Source organism: Euphorbia lathyris, chromosome 3, assembly GCF_963576675.1.
Source record: "Euphorbia lathyris chromosome 3, ddEupLath1.1, whole genome shotgun sequence".
Lineage (NCBI taxonomy): Eukaryota > Viridiplantae > Streptophyta > Magnoliopsida > Malpighiales > Euphorbiaceae > Euphorbia > Euphorbia lathyris.
The window spans coordinates 49,703,011-49,723,444 of NC_088912.1; the positions used below are offsets into that span (position 1 = coordinate 49,703,011).

At 34.6% G+C, this 20,434-nt stretch overlaps 1 protein-coding gene and 1 non-coding gene across 3 annotated transcripts; both read left to right on the forward strand.

Moving 5' to 3' along the window:
• The first annotated feature begins 2,486 nt into the window (after nucleotides 1–2,486).
• On the forward strand, nucleotides 2,487–2,593 carry LOC136225209 (small nucleolar RNA R71). Its single transcript, XR_010686936.1, has one exon. It is a non-coding gene; the product is annotated as a small nucleolar RNA R71 (small nucleolar RNA).
• Nucleotides 2,594–12,088: 9,495 nt separating this feature from the next.
• On the forward strand, nucleotides 12,089–18,441 carry LOC136222111 (V-type proton ATPase subunit B 2). Of its 2 annotated transcripts, none has more exons than XM_066009601.1 (15): nucleotides 12,089–12,235; nucleotides 12,605–12,669; nucleotides 12,752–12,807; nucleotides 12,946–13,044; nucleotides 13,276–13,335; nucleotides 15,274–15,385; nucleotides 15,484–15,692; nucleotides 16,071–16,199; nucleotides 16,326–16,463; nucleotides 16,731–16,881; nucleotides 16,962–17,044; nucleotides 17,329–17,376; nucleotides 17,470–17,523; nucleotides 17,606–17,689; nucleotides 17,786–18,441. In XM_066009601.1, exons 2-15 carry the CDS (start codon nucleotides 12,612–12,614, stop codon nucleotides 17,969–17,971), a joined length of 1,467 nt encoding a protein of 488 aa, XP_065865673.1. In that variant the 5' UTR covers nucleotides 12,089–12,235; nucleotides 12,605–12,611; the 3' UTR covers nucleotides 17,972–18,441. The 2 variants fall into 2 exon arrangements, with proteins under 2 accessions (XP_065865673.1, XP_065865672.1); XM_066009600.1 differs by having other exon boundaries at nucleotides 12,150–12,376.
• Nucleotides 18,442–20,434: the final 1,993 nt, after the last annotated feature.

Sequence of the window (20,434 nt, forward strand, 5' to 3'; positions counted from 1 at the left end):
CCATGAAAACTTCCATTATGTCTTTAATGAAGTCATTAAAAATTGCTGTCATACATCGTTGAAATGTTGCTGGTGCATTACATAGACCAAAAGGCATTCTCCTATATGCAAATGTTCCGTAAGGACATGTGAAGGTTGTTTTATCTTGGTCATCTGGGTAAATGTAAATTTGAAAGAATCCGGAGTAACCGTCTAGGAAACAGTAAAATGCATGACCGGCTATCCTTTCGATCATTTGATCAATGAAAGGTAGAGAAAAATGATCTTTCCTAGTAGCTTTATTTAGGTTCCTATAGTCTATACAAACCCTCCAACCAGTGGTGGTTCGTGTAGGTATCATTTCACCTTCATCATTTCTTACAACAGTTATGCCTCCCTTTTTAGGTACACAATGGATTGGACTAACCCATTCACTATCCGAGATCGGATAAATGATTCCATTGTCTAAAAGTTTAGTAATCTCATTTTTGACTACTTCTTTCATGTTCGGATTTAAGCGTCTTTGCCTATCCGCTTTAGGTGGCTTATCCTCTTCTAAGTGAATTCTATGCATTACTATACTAGGACTAATTCCTTTTAGGTCTGAAATTTGCCATCCCATACTTCCTATCCTATTTCTAACAACTTCTTTCAATTTTTCTTCTTGATCGCTTGTTAATTTGTTAGAAATAATTATAGGTAGAGAATCGCCTTCGCCTAAGAAAGCGTACCTCAAATGACTGGGTAACTCTTTAAGTTCTAATTTAGGGGGTGTTACAATTGAAGGCGGAACTGGTCCATCTTCTCTAATCAAAGGCTCTGGGTCCTTATCATCTAATTCCTCATCTATTATAGGTTTAATCATTTCTTCACTTTGAATTACATCATTGACACATTCCTCGACTAAATCAAGTTTCATACAAGCGAATTCCTCCATAGGGTATTTCATCGCTTTGTTCATGTTAAACTCGACCTTATCTTCTCATATCCTTAAAACTACCTTCCCTTCTGACACATCTACTAGAGCGCGTCCCGTGTTCATAAACGGTCTACCGAAAATTAAAGGGCAATTTACATCATATGCAAAGTCTAATATAACAAAATCGGTAGGAAAAATAAATTTATCGACTTTGACTAAAACATCTTCAATTATACCATACGGCCTTTTAGTGGTTTGATCCGCTAATTGCAAAACCATATTGGTACGTTTGATATCTTCTTCTAAACCTAACTTGTTAAAAATAGACAATGGCATTAAGTTTATACTTGCTCCTAAATCACAAAGACAACTTGGGAATTCAATATCTCCCAACTTACACGGAATAGTAAAACATCCGGGATCCTTGAGTTTAGTGGGCAAATTACTTGATACTATTGAACTACAGTCTTCAGTTAACGAAATGGATGAAATTCCTTCCCAACTGATTTTCTTTGAAATCAAATCTTTTAAAAACTTACCGTAGTTAGGAATTTATGTGATTGCATCCATAAATGTGAAATTGATGTGCAAATTTTTAAGTTTATCCAAAAACGTTAGAAGTTGTTTATCATAGTCCTTATTTCGGACTTTGTGTGGAAAAGGTGGTTTGGGTACAAAAGTTTTGGTACCTGCGTCAGATGGTGAATTATTTGTGTTTAAGATATCTTCTTTGGACTTTGGTAAATCAATTCCCGGTAATGTTACATCTTCGGGCATTTCAGGCCCTTGATAATTTTTTCCTGAACGAAGAGTAATAGCCTTCACCTGCTTTTTCGGATTTTCTTCCGTATGGCTGGGAAGACTTCCCTCTTTTCGGGATGGAATTGATTTAGCAAGTTGACCAATTTGAATCTCCAAATTATGGATGCTAGATGAGTGGTTTTTAATAAGCTGATCGAATTTATTTTCGATCCGTTTAAAACCATCGTCGTGATTACTTATTTTTCCACTGATAGCATCTATAAACTTGTCGATTTTAGAAGATAAAGTGCTAATCGTATCTCTTGACTGATTTTGATAATTAGTGGTACGATTTTGATTAGCACTGGCATTATTGTTACTGTTATCTTTCCAGTTAAAGTTAGGATGATTCCTCCATCCAGCATTATAGGTATTAGAATAAGGATTATTAGTTTGGCTTTGCCCTTGGACAAAATTTACATGTTCGATCTCACTCATATTTTCGTAGTCCATATCCGTTTGGACTGGATTACCATTGGTATCGCGTGGTGCCATAAACTTGTCAATTTTGTGCGATAAAGCAGAAAATTGGGCTTGTAGCATTGCGACTGGATCAAGTTCAACTATACCTTTAACTGATGGTGTGGTGGAGGATGATGGTTTTGCTACCGGCATATGTCCACGTTCCGCGGGCCACATACTGCTGTTGATTGCCATTTCCTCCAAAAGTTCTCTCGCTTGGGCTGATGTTTTCTTCATAAATAGCCCTCCCGACATAGCATCTAATGAACCCCTAGTTGTAGGATTTAGTCCATTGTAAAATGTTTGCATTAAAAGTTCAGCGGGTAATTGGTGGTGTGGGCATAAACGTTGAAGTTCTTTAAAACGTTCCCAAGTTTCATAAAGAGTCTCATTGTCATTTTGAGAAAAAGATGTTAACTCCTTTATGACTCTTGCGGTTTTTGCTAAAGGAAAATATTTAGATAAAAACGTTTGGGCTAATTGTTCCCAAGTGGCAAAAGTTGCGGCTGGCATAGAAGTTAACCATTCTTTGGCTCTGTCCTTCAAGGTGAAGGGGAAAGAGGTGAAGTTTGATTGCTTCTGCAGTCACATCTGGAATTTTAAAAGTGTCACAAATTTCAAGGAAATGTGTTCAGTGGGTGTTAGGATTTTCGTTAGGTAACCCGTAAAATGTTACATTATTTTGCAACATATTAAGCAAAGCTGGCTTAATTTCAAATTGGTTTGCGGTGATTCTGGGTCTAACGATACTATTGGTTACACCGGTCACACCTGGCCTAGCGTATTCCATAAGTGTTGGTGGGTCTGCCATTTTTTCTGGCTCGGTATATGTTTTTACTGGGGTCTTATTTTTGTTTTTCTTATTTTTCTTGTTCTTCCTAATGGTTTTCTCAATTTTTGGGTCTATAGGGTCTGGTACAATGCCTGAACTTCGAGAACTACGCATGAACCTGAAATCTTGCACGAACCGAAACTACCTACAAAACAGAATTTTGAAAAATAAATAAATTAGTAAATGAAAACTATTAAATTATAAAAGTTAAAATAAGTATGTTTAAACCTAGATTCGAAATAAAACACGAAAAATTTAAAATTTTGTCAAAAATTTTGGCGATCCCCGACAACGGCGCCAAAAACTTGTTGAGCGATTTCCGCAAGTGCACGGTATACGCTTGTAGTAATAAAAGATATCGAACCCACAGGGAACGCTTTTTAACTAAAAGTTTATTTAATTCGGTTTAGTCACGTGTTTAGGTTTAACAAAAGAATATCGTTTAATTGATTGAATTGGTTTTGGTAAATTAGGATTAGATAGAAGGATTATATTGAGTTTAGAGAACAGTTCTGTCTTTGTGGTTTTGATTACAAGACAGATATTTCCGCAATTGGAATAAAATAGAACTTATTTTCATAAAGCAAAGAAAACAACTTTAACTTTGTAAGATTATGGACATGTAACAATATAGCGATTTATTCAATTAAATGGCTTCGAACCATAGAAATCCCCCTGATGTTGAGGTGATTCCTACCTTAATCAAACTAGTATTTTATGTATGATAAGCCGCGATCAGCGATCATGTCATCCATAAAAACTAAATCTGTCAAGTGTTCAACAAAGTTCTTATATGAATAAGATGGAATAGAACGTTTTAATAAAAACACCAATTTATCATTTTGAAAATCATTTCGTCAGAACAATATCAAAATAACAACAGTAAGAATGTATTGAATAAATAAGTATATCATTAATGAAATGTGAATTTTCACAAGTTAACAGAGAAGTAGAAACTTGGATAGCATTGTAACGAAAACTTTGAGATCCGGGTCGTCAATCTTTCTCTCAAACTCCGTAGGTTCGTCAAACCTCATGCGCTTCAGCCGTCAATTCTTCTCGCTGGATCTTCGGAATAGAGACTGATCTCGTCTACTACCAGAATGAAAACTAAACTAATACTGTTTATAACTAATCTAATAACAATTCGTGTACAGCACGATTGTTTACATAGAAATGAAATCTAAACTTTCTGATTCTTTTCTGAATTAGAAACTCAACATAATAACTTTCTTCTCTAATTTCTCTAACTTTTTCCAACCTTGATTTCTGAAATGGATCACTTATTTATAGTTGTTGAAGGGTTGTAAATGATGGGTCGTGTCCGCTGGTGAAGGGTTGCTTTTATCCGAACGAACAGACGCGTTTTTCCGATTTAAACATGTGTTTTGTGTGCAGAAGGGTTCGCTGTCGCGACTGAGATTCTGAAAATCTCAGTTGCGACAGGGGGTATAGGGACGAGTGAAAACTTCATTTTTCTCCCGAGCTGGCCTCCGCAAGTCGCGACTGAGATTCTCAAAATCTCAGTCGCGACAGAGAGATGTTTCCCTGTCTCTCGACTGCTTTTCGTCCTCCTTGAGCGTTCTTCTGACTGATATGCATTCTTGGTACGTTTTTTAGGTTTTTCCTCCATTTTAGCTCCGTTTTGGCTTCGTTTTCGCTCCTATTTGGATTTTACCAAATATTTAAGTACCTTGCATCAAAGAAGTAAATAAAGACGTAAAAGTATTCTAAATGAATATAATTAGCACGATTTCAATGTAAATTTAACGTATTTATATATGATATTTTAGGTATATTTTGGGCTTAACACATATCATATTGACGGATTCTCTAATTACTCTTATCTTGAATTGTTTAAATCATAGCTTCAGTTCTCAAGTGGGTTTGTTATGGTCAGTTGGAGTTGTTAGTTTGATTTGGATTTTGTGGTACACTAGAAATAATGTGATTTTTGAGAATGAAACACCATCAATTCATCTTGTGCTTCGTAGGCGTTGGATTATGATTCGTGAAGGCAGTATTGGTAATGAAGGTCATATGAAAAACAATGTTGATGAGCTTTGTGTTCTTAGGCAGTTACACATTCCCCTTAGACCCCCTCGAGCTCCTAATATAGTTAGTGTTACTTGGGTTCGTCCTCCACCGGGATGGCTCAAAGTTAACACAGATGGTTCTGCAAACATTAATACAGGAATAAGGGGCGCATGGGGGTGTTTCGCTCTATTCGAGGATTTGCTCGGGTTGTTTTGAATTTCGAGTGGATACCCCTTCTGCGCATATTTCCGAATTGAAAGCCGTTATTTTAGCTATTCAGATTGCTTGGGAAAAAGGATGGCACAAATTATGGGTGGAATGCAATTCTGTTTATGTGGTGAATTTGCTTAGGAAGCGCTCTCTAGTTGTTCAATGGGCGTTGCGACAGGATTGGATTGTTTGTCTTCGGTATTGTTCTTCTATGGATCTAAATGTTACTCATATTTTTCGCGAAGGAAATAGAACGGTTGATGCATTGGCTAAATTTGACGTCACAACAGATCATATTATTTGGTGGAATTCTGCACCAGCTTTTTGTAATAGATTTATTTCTGATGATATGTATTGTTTAGAACAATTTCGCTTCTCTTAATTTTTCTCATGTATTTTTTCCTCATTTTAATAAAATTCGGGTCTAGGTTTTTGATTGGTTTTGTGAAAATGCCAACCTAGTTTGGATCTTTGCATTCCGATCTTAGCCTGTAACCTAATATTTACTTAAAAAAACAGTAATGTTTTTAATAACAATTTATAATATTTTGAAATATTTATATTATAAATATATCACATGTAAAAAAAAAATACTAGCATAACTATATTGTTAACTTTTTTTTTTATGAAAATTATATTGTTAATAGTAATGTTCTTCAATATCAATCTATAATTTTAGTTTCGAAAACAATAATAATTTAAGCTTAAAATTAATCATGTTTCAACTGGTAAATCTTTATCTGGGTTCACGGGTCACTAGTTAAACCGTCTAAATTGAAGCATTATTTTTTATTGGATTTAGATAATTATAGTAGTTTATGTTTTTTTTTGGAACGGTTTATCCAATGGGTTAAACTTGATGGACTAGTCTGAGTTTATAAAATCGATCTTAACTAATCTAAGAATAAATCTAAATATAATTATTAAATAATTTATTAATATATAAATAATAAATAATTTAATATATATATATATAAATATAAAAGATACTATTAGATTGAGAGATATTAAATTAAAATTTTAAAATATTAACAACAAATTGATTGAAGTAATTGGTTACTTATTCTTTTTAATGGAAAGGTTTAAAAAAAAAATGTACCACCTAGAAGTCCCTTGGTAGGTTTAAAAAACTATTGGTTGACCATTTATTAGAAAATATATTGATACAATCGATACACATATCATAATTAACTAAATAAAATGTCACAAAAAAAAATCATTTCAATTAGAATGTTCCACTCAATTCGATATAGGTCCTACTTATATAAGTTTCCGTGCAAATTCATTTTCTTTCTTTTTAATCTAGTTTTGATACTATGAAAGATCTCAAAATCAATAATAGTGTTATCATTAATAAGCCTTCCAGGTACAAAGGCAAATTGGGTGTAATGAATAAGGCTGGTGTCACTAATTTACGTCTACTAATAATCACTTTCGAGATAATATTATAAATCATATTTCATAAAGCTGTAGACTTTAAGTCTTTCATAATAGAAACATTTTTAAGTACTCTTAGTATGAAGGAAATGCAAATATGGTTTAGGTTATCAGGCATAACCCCTAAATTAAGACAATTAAGCACAACTGACAAAATATCATCACCCATATTATTTGAACAACAATAAAGACTTTCTCTCTTTAGAATGCATACTGAAGCGTAACTTGTAAGTTCAAGGAGAAAGAAGTATCAACTACATGAACAAAATTCACAAATCCATTCGGCTCAGAACTAGTAAAAATCTCTTGAAAACAATTAAGGATCATTTGAGACATCCTATTCTCGCATTCGAACTAATTCCATTAGAATATTGTAATTCAACGAGATAATTTTTTATGTTGTCTAATTATAGATTTTGCATTAAAAAATGACATGTTTCTGCCTCTCTTTTTCAACCACTTGGCACGAGACCTTTGTTCCATATAATCTCCTATGACACGTGTAATTCATCAATTTCTTTCTGTAACTCTTACTCTATATTCTTCAATAGTGGATGTGCCAACACTTATAAATTGTTACTTTTGAACACATCTCTTTTTAACTTACATTTAACATGCACAAATTTATGGTAATTCCACTCCCTAATCGAACTTTATCTATGAACTTTATCCATTGAATTGAGGATAAATTACAGTCATGGCCATTGAACTTTATCCATTTTAACATTGTCACCACTGAACTTCAATTCTTAACGGTATGGTCACTGAACTTTATATTTTTTAACACCGATGGCCACTCAACTTTAACTAACTCCTCAAAATGACCATTAATTACCTCAAAATGAAAATATTCAAGAATTAAAGTTGTTTAGAATGACTTTTACCATAAAAGCACATTTTTTATTTTCTAAAACCACCTTTTTGGAGTTTTCTCTCTCTAAAAATCCACTCTCTCTTCTAACCAATGTTTTCAAAACCGGACCGAACATTGAACCGGTGAGATAACTGGTTCAAGGTTCAATATGTTCAACCGGTTGAACCAGACTGGTTCAACCGGATAATATATATATATATATATATATATATATATAAAATAAAATCATATTTCATTGAACATAAAATTAAAAATTTCATACCTATAATAAACAATTCTTAAGTTAACATATTAATTAAAAATAAAAAAAGCATACAGATAATATAAAAATTCACACATTATAACCAATCCTTAATTCAACACATTAATTAAAAATTCACACATTTAAAATCAAACCCATAGTTTAACACAATAAATTCAATTAAAATTAAATAGACTGTTCTATTGTCTAATTTTTTTAGTTTTTTCTTTAATTCAATATTTTTTTTCAAAAAATGATAAAAAAACCAGGTTCAATCCGGTTTACTGGTTCAACACCGGTTCGCGGTTCGATCCCGGTTTGATACGGTCTGATATAGTTAAACCTGTATAGTTAAAACCGGATCGGACACTTGACTGGTTCACGGTTCGACCGATTCGACCGGCCGGTCCGGTCCGGTTTTCAAAACATTGCTTCTAACCGAACAACACCTAAATGACCTCAAAATGAAAATTTTCAAAATTTAAAGTTCCTCAGAATATCATTAACTCTTCAATTTTTTATTTTGAGACCGTCAACGGTTGTTTTGAGGCATTAGGTGGCCACCGGTGTTAAAAAGTATAAAGTTTAGTGGTCACACCGTAAAATATTAACGTTCAGTGGCCATAATATTAAAATGGATAAAATTTAGTGGCCATTGATGTAATTTACCCATTGAATTGAGCATAGGCGCATTTTATTGATTGATTAAAAGATCATAAATCCTAATTTGTAGATGGAAATTTTAGATGATCTCTCAAATCCATGAAGACGTGCCAACACAATCACATTTCTCTCGAATAACCCCGACCTTTTGTAAAGAATCCTGTCATCTATGTGATTCTGAAATTCACATACAAATCGCTTGTTTCCCCCCTCGTCAATATTAAAATGTTGCATCCTCCATTGTCCACTCAAAGCTTTGGTTAATGCACATATATTCATAAGGTTTTTTAGGAGAGAACTCATCATGTCAAGCATCATATTTCTCTAACATTATCATCTTCAATGTTTTCTACGATTCCTCCTCCCTTTTATTAAGAGAGAAACGAATGAGGAGATGTTCCAGTGGTTGTGACATCGCCTCAATTATGAAACACAAAAAATCTATATAAGCTTCAATATCCAAGAAGCGATGAAAGAAACTATAACCCAATCCAAAAAGACCTAAATTTGGTAGTTATGGTGACCACAAAGACTCTATAGTGTTATTATTCTTTTAAGAGAAAAAGAAACTTTATTACGTAAAAAAAGATAGATGCTTACATAAAGTTTCCTCGAGCCAACTAGGAATTGAATAAGAAATAAAAAAAATTAGCATTGTATAAGACATGTCAAGCAACAACATGAGCCACCTTATTCACTAACCGGAAACAAAAACAACTTTAAAGTCTATATGTTGTTGAAGAAGACCACGACACTCTTAAAGAATACCGTCAAGCTCCAAAAGATCATTCTTGTACGAACTAAGCTTGTCCACTATCCCTTTTGCATCAACCTTAAATCAAACATTATGGAGATCAAACAAAATAATCCAATGTAAACTCTGTCCGAGAGCCATGACTTTAACGATGATCATGTTAAATAATCCTTCAATAAACCGAGATGCAACAAACAACAAAAGAGTCCTCACTATTACGCCCATCCGCTCCAAAACCACAATGATCCTCCTCTTTGAGTAAAGAACTATCCATATTGAATTTATATCAACCTTCCATCGGCCTCTCCCAATGCCCATTAGCTTTATGGATATGAACAGTAGGCTAGAAGGAAACACCCCTCTCACTCTAGCTTTAGGTGTCTCCCCCTCAGTGAACAACCTCCTAGCGCCTTCTATAATAGCGCGAGGATAGCACCTCGCTCCCTCCCAGACTTGATGATTTTATTGTGACCAGATTAGCCATAAAATCGTAGCCTTTTTCCACCTTACATGATCTTTTTGTGTCACAAATGCCCAAAAACCATTCGACCAATCTATTAAGAAAGCCAATTGGCCAAAAGATCCTCATACACTCCCAACAACTGGTTGCATACAAACAATCAATAAAAATGTGCCAGTCATGCTTAACATCTTCCAGACACATTGGACAATGAAAAGGAAGTTGAATGTGCTTATATCTAAGCAATCATTTAGTTGGGAGAATATTCGAACACAACTTCCATTAAAAACATTTCACCTTTGGCGGAACCTCCAAATCGGAAAGCTTCTTCCACCCATTCACCACCCCTCTATCACTACTTCTATCCTCAAGGAGTATATAACCTGATTTAATCGAATAAACTTCATCTTTAGAGTAATGCCACATCAAAAAATCTGGCCTAAAGATAAACATAATTTTTAAGGCAACAGTAGTAGCAACCTCCATTGAGAAAATAAAGCTCAATTTTTTCCAGTATCCCAAACCCGAGTTCTTTGGACAAAAAGATCATAGACCACTATATTCTCCCACTCTACAAAAATAGGATGAGAAATGTAAGACTCCCTTATCTCTATTAAGCCAATGGTCCTCCAGACCCTAATCTTCTCAGTATCACTAATCCTCCATCTAGTTATCGGAAAAAGAACATCTCGAAAACAGCACACACTCCTCCAAACGTAACCATGAATATTGCCTTATTTCCCGCAGATAATATTTAACTTTGAAAATTTTACTAAACAACATTTGAGGACTATTCAAAAACTTCCACCACTGTTTTCCTAAAAAAGATAGGTTATAATTGTGAAGATCACGAAACCCTAAGCCACCCTTCTTCTTCCTAAAACTCAACACTGACCAATTAAACCAGTGAATATTCTTTTTAACATTATCCTTCGTACCCCACCAAAACGAGTTTATCATCTGTTGCATTTCATCACAAATAGGTTTAGGAATTAAAAAGGCACTCATGCAAAAAGTAGGTAAAGCTTGAGAAAGCACACCTCAGAACACTTCTTTCCCGCATTAGATAGAAATTGAAAAATCCAACTATCATGACGTTTCCAAATTCTATCAATGAGAAGGCCTAGCTTTCTTAGAACGACCAATCAAGGAAGGCATGCCTAAGTACCAGCCTATATCTAGAGGGGAGTGAACCTGAAGCAAGTTACTAATAACGGTCCGAGTATTCTGAAAAACATTTGCACTAAAATAGATCCCGAAATTATGAAGATTGATTGCTTGCCTTAAAGCAGATTCATACTCAGCTAAAATATCTGAAATAGCCTGACTCTCTGTCATAGAAGCTTTGAAGAAAAGGAAGCTGTTATCAGCGAAGAGAAGGTGGGAAACACTAGGAGCCCCATGAGCAATTCGACAACCGTGAATAAGCCCTTCAACCTCAACCTTGTAGAGCAGACGAGAAAGAACTTTAAAACACATGATAAACAGATAAAGGAATAAAGGATCCCATTGTCCAAGACCCATCTGTAGATTGATAGGCCCAATGCAAGACCCATTCAAAGAAATAGAATAAGCAATAGTAGAAACACAAAACATGATCCACTTAATCCATCTTCCATTAAAACCCATATGAGACATAACATACTTAAAACAAAAAACCCCCCATTCAACTCAATAATATGCTTTAGTGATACCAATCTTTGAAGCAACATTACCGTTGAACCCTCTGTTATTCCTTTTCATGTAATGAAGAGACTTAAAGGCAATAAACACATCAACAATGTTTACATGGACCTTAATAACCAAATGAATTTGGTCATTTACAATTAGACCTAGACTTATTAAATCTAAGTCTTATGATACTTTGAATCTCAATCCTAGGATTCTAATAAGTTTTGATCTAACGATGAGTCACTAAATACTATATGGTCATTAAGGTCCATGTGATCAAAATCGATAAACACATTGTCCACTAAAGCCTGATCCGAGACTTTCAAAGATAACATTTGGAAGCACAATTTTGAAACGGTTTATTAGAACTTCTGCAATAATCTTGTACAACATATTACAATGAAACAATGAACTGGGCGCGAAGATCGGTCGTACATTCCGACAAACCACATTTAGGAATTACCATAATAATAATAATAATAGTATGGTTAAGATTTGTAGGAAATTCATTCCTGCTCAACCATACAAACATTAAACACTTTCAAACCAATCAAGCCAATAAGATCCCAAAAATGCTGGTAAAATTGAAAACTACATTACCATTTTATCATTAGAAAAATTTCAATTCTCAAAATGCCACGAAACCACAATCTTTTTTTTTTTTTTAACTTTATCTTTTCCATTTTGAAGTTGTAAAGGTTTAAATTTTATGAGAAAGAAAATAATTTTAAAGTTGTGTAAAAATAAAAGCAGTACTATAATTAAATTGAAATTGAATTTTATTTAGAGCATCGGATCTCTCTCAGTTTATTATCCCTCCTGTTACTGAAATATCTCCTCTCTCTCTCTCTCTCTCTCTCCCATTATTTCTGTTTTTTCTGATCACGAACAAGAGGTACCATTTTATCTTAGATCCAGATATTCTCTATTTCTCATTTACTTGATCGTGGAATAGATCCCGCCCAATCTATAACCTTTCTTCTTCTGCTCTACTTAATTCTCCTTCCTTAGACCTCAATTTCGTTTCAGCAGCCAGGTTTTATTTTCATTGATTTCCTAGATTCGAATAGGTTTTTCGATTTAGTTAACGATTCAATTATTTTTTTAGGGTTCAGTCCTTGGTTTTCAGTTTTTAATCTGTGATCCTCATTTTCAATTCGCTTACTGTTTGAATTGCAATTACAGTTGTTCAGTTAATCATTGCTTAGTTGGAGCTGATTGTTATTACTGATGTTATTTTTGTTTCTCATCTTTCTCAATGCAGCTTCGTAATGGGCGTAGCGCAAAACAATCACGATATGGAGGAAGGAACGCTGGAGATCGGCATGGGTATGATTAATATTTTCCATTAAAATATGTTTTAAAATATCTAGATTTTTAATCTGATTTGGAATCATCTCCTGAATTGCAGAGTACAGAACTGTCTCAGGAGTTGCTGGACCTCTTGTTATACTTGATAAGGTCAAGGTAGGTGACAATGTTTTTTGTTCAAATTAATTGTATATACACTTCTTTTTATGTTTCTGTAGATATTTATTCCAGTACTTATTGAATGCTAAATCTTTACTGAATAATGAGCGATACTTACCTGGTTCACCGTTTTAGGGGCCAAAATATCAAGAGATTGTTAATATTCGTTTAGGGGATGGATCAATGCGTCGTGGTCAGGTGCTTGAAGTTGATGGCGAAAGAGCTGTTGTTCAGGTTATTTTTGTTTTATGTTCTCCATTAGTTTGCATTGATAAGGACTTAGAGGATTTTGAGTAGTTGCTTGCTGTTAAGGCATTTTAATTGCTATCCTACATATGTATGAATTGGTGCTTGAGGCGAACTAACTTATTCTTGCTCCTTACTTCTGATCAATTCATGTGAAATTGGAAACTAGTATAAGTTTGATAGCAATATATGCTATTTATATGCTGTCTTGTTGGTCAGGTTTTTGAAGGAACATCTGGGATTGACAACAAATTCACCACTGTCCAATTTACTGGAGAGGTACGAAGTTGATGTCCCCACAAAACTGATGAGTATTATTTTGATTAAGTATCAATGGGCCTTCAATAATCAATACTGCAAATTGGAAATTCTTGGAACGAGTTATTAACTATTTGCCTCACATGTCTGCTTGCATTAGAGGAGCACAAAATATAAAATTAAATCCGTTGTTACTTGACAATGTAGTAGGTCACATGGTTTTGAACCAGTTGAAAATCAAATAGTCACCCATGGATTACAACTAAAATGATATGTAATGTAATAATATAATATTCCCCTAACGGTTATCTTATATTTAACCTTTTTCTTATTTTTTGGATGCTTGGGTACATAACTCTTTGGAGATATGAATTGCATGTGTTGGAGACATGTTTAACGAATTAAATTCAACTATCTACTGTTTTAGAATTGTGCCCTGCAATGGAGAAATTTATGTTTTGCAGAAATATTCTTTGCAAGTTGTAATGCTAAAAATCAGATGCCATTTAGGCTTTGATTGGATGATGGGTTTGGAGGGGTTAGGAAGGGAAAGGCTTGCAAGGTAAACTGGTTATCTTACAATCAAGCTGAAGTCTAGGAACGAATATCCCATTCTGAAGGGAATTACCTTAAATTGCTTACTTCGCACATAGCTAAACTTGGAAATAACTATTCTACGAATATAAGATATGTTTATCCTTTTGTCTATGTTGCATGGAAACTCCTTTTCAGAAGATTTTCCTTGTTTCGTGTCGTTTCGGAAACGGAAGCTCTTAGAAACCAGTACGACATGTTTCCGGTGCGTTTCCATAAATAATGAAACATGTTTCTGGTTTAGAAAACCGTTTCCGCCGGCAAACACAAGCCAATTCCAATTCCGACTATGATTCTAGCTAATTGAAACTTTCTCTTTAGCTAGAACTTCTTAATTGATGATAATTTCTTTTCCACAATTTCTAATTATTCCTATTTTCTGCTCACCATTGTAATCATCTGTAGAGGATAAATACTAATATTTTATTATTATACTTTTAATATTTATAGATATGTCTGTATATTTTTAGTATTTACACGTTTCCCCAAAGTTTCTGTTTCCTATGTTTTTTAGAAATAACATTTCCCGGTGTCCGTTTCCGAGTCCGTGTCCATTTCCAGACAGCATGCTTTTGATGGTCATATGTATGTATAGTGATTTCAAGTCCGTGCCTCAATTTGGGCATTCTACCATAAAACATTTTCGCATATGTTTCACCGATGTATCAATCAATGAAAAAGAAACTTTCTCATTCTCTTACTATAGGTTTTATTTCTTGAAAGCTTGGAGAACTAAATTTTTTGGGAAACATGGATTGACGCTAATGTTCCCATAACTAAACCATGACTTCATTTTTCCCCATGATAAGGTCAATATAACTTCCATGCACTTCCCCACCCCAACTGTTTGTGCTGTTGCTATTATTTTCACGTTGATAGCATTTATTTTAAGACTGAAGAAGAAAAGTTATTCTTCAAAGCTATCAGAGAAATCCTTGTGAAAAACCTAATTGGGCTCAAAGTAATGAAAAAGAAAAGGAGTTGTAAAGGGAAATACATAGAAAGTTTTTCATTCTTTCCAGTTGCGGCAACACTTGCGGCTTTCAATATTGAACACTGAATTTCACTTTGTATGCGTTTTAAAGAAGAGGAACTTCTGTTGCCTCTTTGTATTTTCCCAACAAAAATCGTTACATGAATTAAGTTCAAGAATGAGTTCCCCTTCTCTCCTCCCTTTTCAGCGGGATAGAGTGTGTTTCCAATTGGACCATTTCCTTCATGTCCCCAAAGGACTTGAAAAATGAACATCATAATCTTTGCACTATCTGGTCTTTTATACATTAAATCGGATAAGTACATTCCTTGGATCATATATTTATTCTCTTAACTCCTATATCTTACACTTATGATGTCTACTATTTGCAGGTTCTGAAGACTCCTGTCTCAATGGATATGCTTGGGCGTATTTTTAATGGTTCTGGGAAGCCTATTGATAATGGTCCTCCTATATTACCCGAGGCATACTTGGACATTTCTGGTGAATAATATTTAATGCAAGCCATCTTTTTTAATTAATTTGTGTTGCTTGTTATATAAAAATCACATGTCATCCAATGTATAAAATGTCTGTTGCAGGCAGTTCTATTAATCCGAGTGAGAGAACCTACCCTGAAGAGATGATACAGACTGGGATTTCAACAATTGATGTCATGAATTCTATTGCTAGAGGACAAAAGATTCCTCTGTTTTCTGCTGCTGGTCTACCCCATAATGAAATAGCTGCTCAGATTTGTCGCCAGGCAGGTTTGGTAAAGCGATTGGAGAAGTCAAAGAATCTCCTTGAGGTACTTTTAAATGCTTTAATTGATTGAGTAACCTGGATGATATTCAGTGATGTGGTAGCATCAATCAATATTCCACTATGAAATAGTATGACCTGATATATGCTTATATCTAAATGGAGATGAAAGCTACTTTTTTCAGTATGGAATTATTGAATCACATACTTATGAGTTATAATTCATTACTACTAGTCTTATAAACGGACATGTTATACTTCATTCTATTTGTAATCTAGAAATAAGTACTTTGGATTTTTTTTTTTTTTCCTTGAATCAAATTGTGATTTGTCAATTTAAATTGCTAGGGCTGTTAATTATTAATACATTTGCATTTGTTTATTTTTCTTTCTGAAGCTAAGTCTTAATTCTGTAATTTTTCAGGATGGAGAAGAAGACAATTTTGCTATTGTATTTGCAGCTATGGGTGTTAACATGGAGACAGCACAGTTTTTCAAACGTGATTTTGAAGAAAACGGATCAATGGAGAGAGTGACCCTTTTTCTGAACTTGGTACAGTTTACATGGGCATTTAATTGTTTTTTGCTGTAATGTCCAAAGAAGAGATTTCATAATTGTTATATTATATCCTGGATAGACGCTTGTTCCTGAAATTTGATTTTTTCATGATGTCTGCAGGCAAATGACCCTACAATTGAGCGCATCATTACACCTCGAATTGCTCTTACCACAGCAGAATATTTGGCATATGATTGTGGGAAGCATGTCCTTGTCATACTCACTGACATGAGTTCTTATGCTGATGCTCTTCGTGAGGTGAGGCAAAAATATGGGTCTTTTCTTTCCATGTCATGGATGTGTCGCATATTTACAAGCAGCTGGATCCTAATTTTGCATTTGTCATTGTTTATTATAATCTTTTGCATTGCTGCCTGCACGGGGTATCAAAGATCTCTGGAAAAGCTTGTAGGCTTACTAAATTTGTTTCACATTCAAACCTATAATTTAATTGAGTACTCTGAAGTTATTGAAGCATTGTCTTGAGACTGTATGCATAACTCATGATAGTGATTCCTGCTGCAGGTGTCTGCTGCTCGAGAAGAAGTGCCTGGAAGGCGTGGATATCCTGGATATATGTATACTGATTTGGCAACCATATATGAGAGGGCTGGACGGATTGAGGGGCGAAAAGGCTCCATTACCCAGATTCCAATTTTAACTATGCCAAATGATGGTAATTACAAAACACCATTCTTATCCTGTACAACATGCTTTGTAATAGATTGGTTTAACTTGATTTTCTTGTATTTTCAGATATAACGCATCCCACACCAGATCTTACAGGATATATCACAGAGGGACAAATTTACATTGACAGACAGCTTCACAACAGACAGGTAAAGTCGTATAAGCATTTCAGTTTGCTGTTGAGGAAAAAAAGAGTTTAGTTCGAAATGGCCCTAGCATTAACCCAATCCTTCGCTACTCTAAAGGCTTTATTAGTTGCTGTAACATGTGATACAGAATTACATAACATTTTTTATTGTCTCTTCTGAAATAATTATGCTAGAACACTGCATAACAAATATTGAACCTCAGGTAGTATGATCTTTAATTTCAATATTGGTTTGTGTTGAAGATTGTTATTTGATTGAATTATCAATTTATTTTAATCGGGCAGATATATCCTCCAATCAATGTGCTTCCATCTTTATCTCGTCTGATGAAGGTAAAAATAAAATTCTTATGTAAATTTGTAGTTATTAAATCGATGCTATCTTGACGCATATGATAAACCGTGTCCTTTTTTTTCTTGTTGCAGAGTGCCATTGGTGAGGGAATGACTCGCAAGGACCATTCTGATGTGTCCAATCAGGTCTGGTTTGTTAGTTGTAGTTGGATGCTTTCAGTTTATTGTCTCTTTTTCTTTTCTGTAACCCTTTACATTTGATTTGCAGCTATATGCAAATTATGCAATTGGGAAGGATGTTCAGGCAATGAAAGCTGTGGTTGGAGAAGAAGCACTTTCTTCTGAAGACCTGGTCCGTCTGACTTTCTTTTGCATAATTATCATTATCATAGCGAATAATCTGTTTTAAAACAAAACTGATGGGTTTTTTTTTTTTAACTAATGACAGTTATATTTGGAGTTCTTGGACAAATTTGAGCGGAAATTTGTGGCCCAAGGAGCTTACGATACTCGCAACATCTTTCAATCACTTGATTTAGCTTGGACCCTTCTCCGCATCTTCCCCCGTGAGCTACTCCACCGTATCCCAGCAAAGACTCTTGATCAGTTCTATAGCAGAGATTCAGCTAATTGAGAAAGAGGGTTCTAGAGTATTGGTTTAAATTGTTTTGGAAGAGCTGCAAGTTGATTATTTTCCTGTTGTGGATTGCATCTCTCCTGGAATAATAAACGCTTTCCATTTTAGGTATAAAATTTGGAAGTTGTTGATTTAGTCATATCTACAGATGTATTTTTTTTTCCAGTGAGTAGTGCTGCAGTCTTGTAATTTATTTATGAGTTGGTTGGTGATACCCAGTTCTGAGAGGTTTATCTAGTCAAATAAGTAAAATATACAATTCAAGCCTGGGTGTGATTTTCTTCTTGACTCGTATTGCCTCATTTGTCCTGTAACATGACCTTCCAGGAATATTTCATTTTTTGAGTTTGTTTTTCCTGTTTAATAGAAGATAAAAACAGATAAATAAAGTTGTTCTTATTGCTAATACTTTTGGACGCAGGAGGATTGTATTGCTGATAATAAAGTTGTTTTCTTTAATCCTGCCATTGACGTGTTTGTAATGTAATGGGGTTGAGATGCTTATGCTTATTGTGAACATTTTGTAAATTGTTTCTAGGTGGGATATTATTAGTATATTAATATTGTTGATTGGCCACTCGACAACATGTGGGTGACTGGCACGTGTGTACATGGAATAATTTAGGCTCTCAGGTATCTTCTTACCCTTCTTGTTGGTCAGCAATATTGTTTCATATTATTTCTTTTTACCTAATAGGAGTATTTCTTAAAATTTAGCTTCTTAAATGTTAAATAGTATTTCATTTAGATATTTTAAACACAATGGTCTGTAAGAAGTTAAATTTAACATTTTGGAATTTTTTATAAAATATCTACCACGATCAATTAAGATTTAAAACCGCATAAACATATTTTTGTCATATCCTCCATTAGACCTAACAATGCAGCCAAAATGAAATTCAAAGAAAAAATATGTAGAAAGACATGTTGATATAGTAAAACAAATATTCTTCTCCTGGACATGAAACATGCCGACAAAAGGAATGATCAAATCACCAGATGGGTGGATCAATATGATGTTAGGGGGAAATGACTAGATCTCCAAGAATAAGAATATGATGCAAGGAAGGAGGTTGTTAATCTAATCAGAAGTACCAAATTTCTCAATTAAGAGAAGAAAATACACTCAAGATTCCGAACAACAACAATTTGGGCTACATCCAAATGCCACCCAATGGTACACTTTTCAAACTCACATTAACTAACGTGCAAGTTTTTCCTTAGGGAAGGGGAGAAAGCCTTCGACATGTATAAGAGGTCCTCAGAATAATACTGTAAGAGACATGTATTATTATAATTCAATAAACCTACATATGAACCATATGATTATGAGTTGGTTAAGAGGCAATCACCGGATGATTACGAGGCAATTGACCCAACAAAAATATCTCTATTTTTTCTAAAAAGATTCAACTCAATAAACAAAATCAGCACAAATGATAGGTTTATAATATTTAGAACAACATTTATACCTATCGTGCACCACAAGATAAGAGAAGAGAGAGGTTGAGAGAAACCCGAGATTTATATATGTAATACAAAGAACAAATATTTATATATATTATGATGAATACAAGAATACCGTGAAATTAGATAATGCCAACTGGAATTCTAACTCTTCATAAATAAAATAAATGGATTATTATACCCAGCCCCAATTTCCCACCATCGGTCCCGAAAAAAGACGATACCGCCTCTTAGCAAAAATTTCAAAACCCTAAACTCTCTCAAACTCTCCCAAACTCATTTCTTTCCGAAATCAGAGATTACACGTATAATGGCGAGCAATCCGTTATCCCCAGAAAGAGACGAGAACGACCAAGCCGCTGAAGTCGAGATATTTTTCCGTTTGAGCATATCTGTTTTCTGTTGAATTTTTGCAAAAATTCGGACTGGCGGACTGTCGGGCGTGTGGCTATCACGCCCCACCACAAGGTGGGGCGTGATGTTCATACGCCCCACCACATGGTGGGACGTGATAGCCACACGCCCCATCTTGTGGTGGGGCATGATATACACACGCCCAGTAGTCTGGAAATTGAATTTTAGGGGTTTATGCCCCGAAAAATTGACGAAATTGATCATAATGGAGTCTTATGTTCGTTAGTTATCATTTGCAGGTTCCGTATAAGACTTCAGAGGTAACGGTGTCGATTACAGTAGGGAATTTTATCCTGTACAGACGTTTGAAACATACCAGGAAGCTGTTAACTGGGCAAAACAGACGGCGATTCGGCTTGGCTTCGAGTTAACTATAGCTTCTCACAAGACAGGGGGTAAGTTAAAATGGATATTGGTTAAATGTGCCTGTGGTATAAATAATACTCAAAGGACTAGGGATATGGATATGGAGGAAGTAGTACGGAGGAATACGAAAACAATCATAAGTTCATGTTAAAGTAAATATATTATCACTGACGAACTTCGTATGTTCATATTTGCAGCCGGATTTGATGCGGA

Bases quoted from the DNA above. Each gene is read 5' to 3' on its own strand.
- LOC136222111 (XM_066009601.1), top strand. From the start codon at position 12,612: ATGGGCGTAGCGCAAAACAATCACGATATGGAGGAAGGAACGCTGGAG. The intron at 16,200-16,325 runs GTACAGTTTACA...TGATGTCTGCAG, and splicing joins TGACCCTTTTTCTGAACTTG to GCAAATGACCCTACAATTGA. The intron at 17,524-17,605 runs GTCTGGTTTGTT...TTTGATTTGCAG, and splicing joins ATTCTGATGTGTCCAATCAG to CTATATGCAAATTATGCAAT.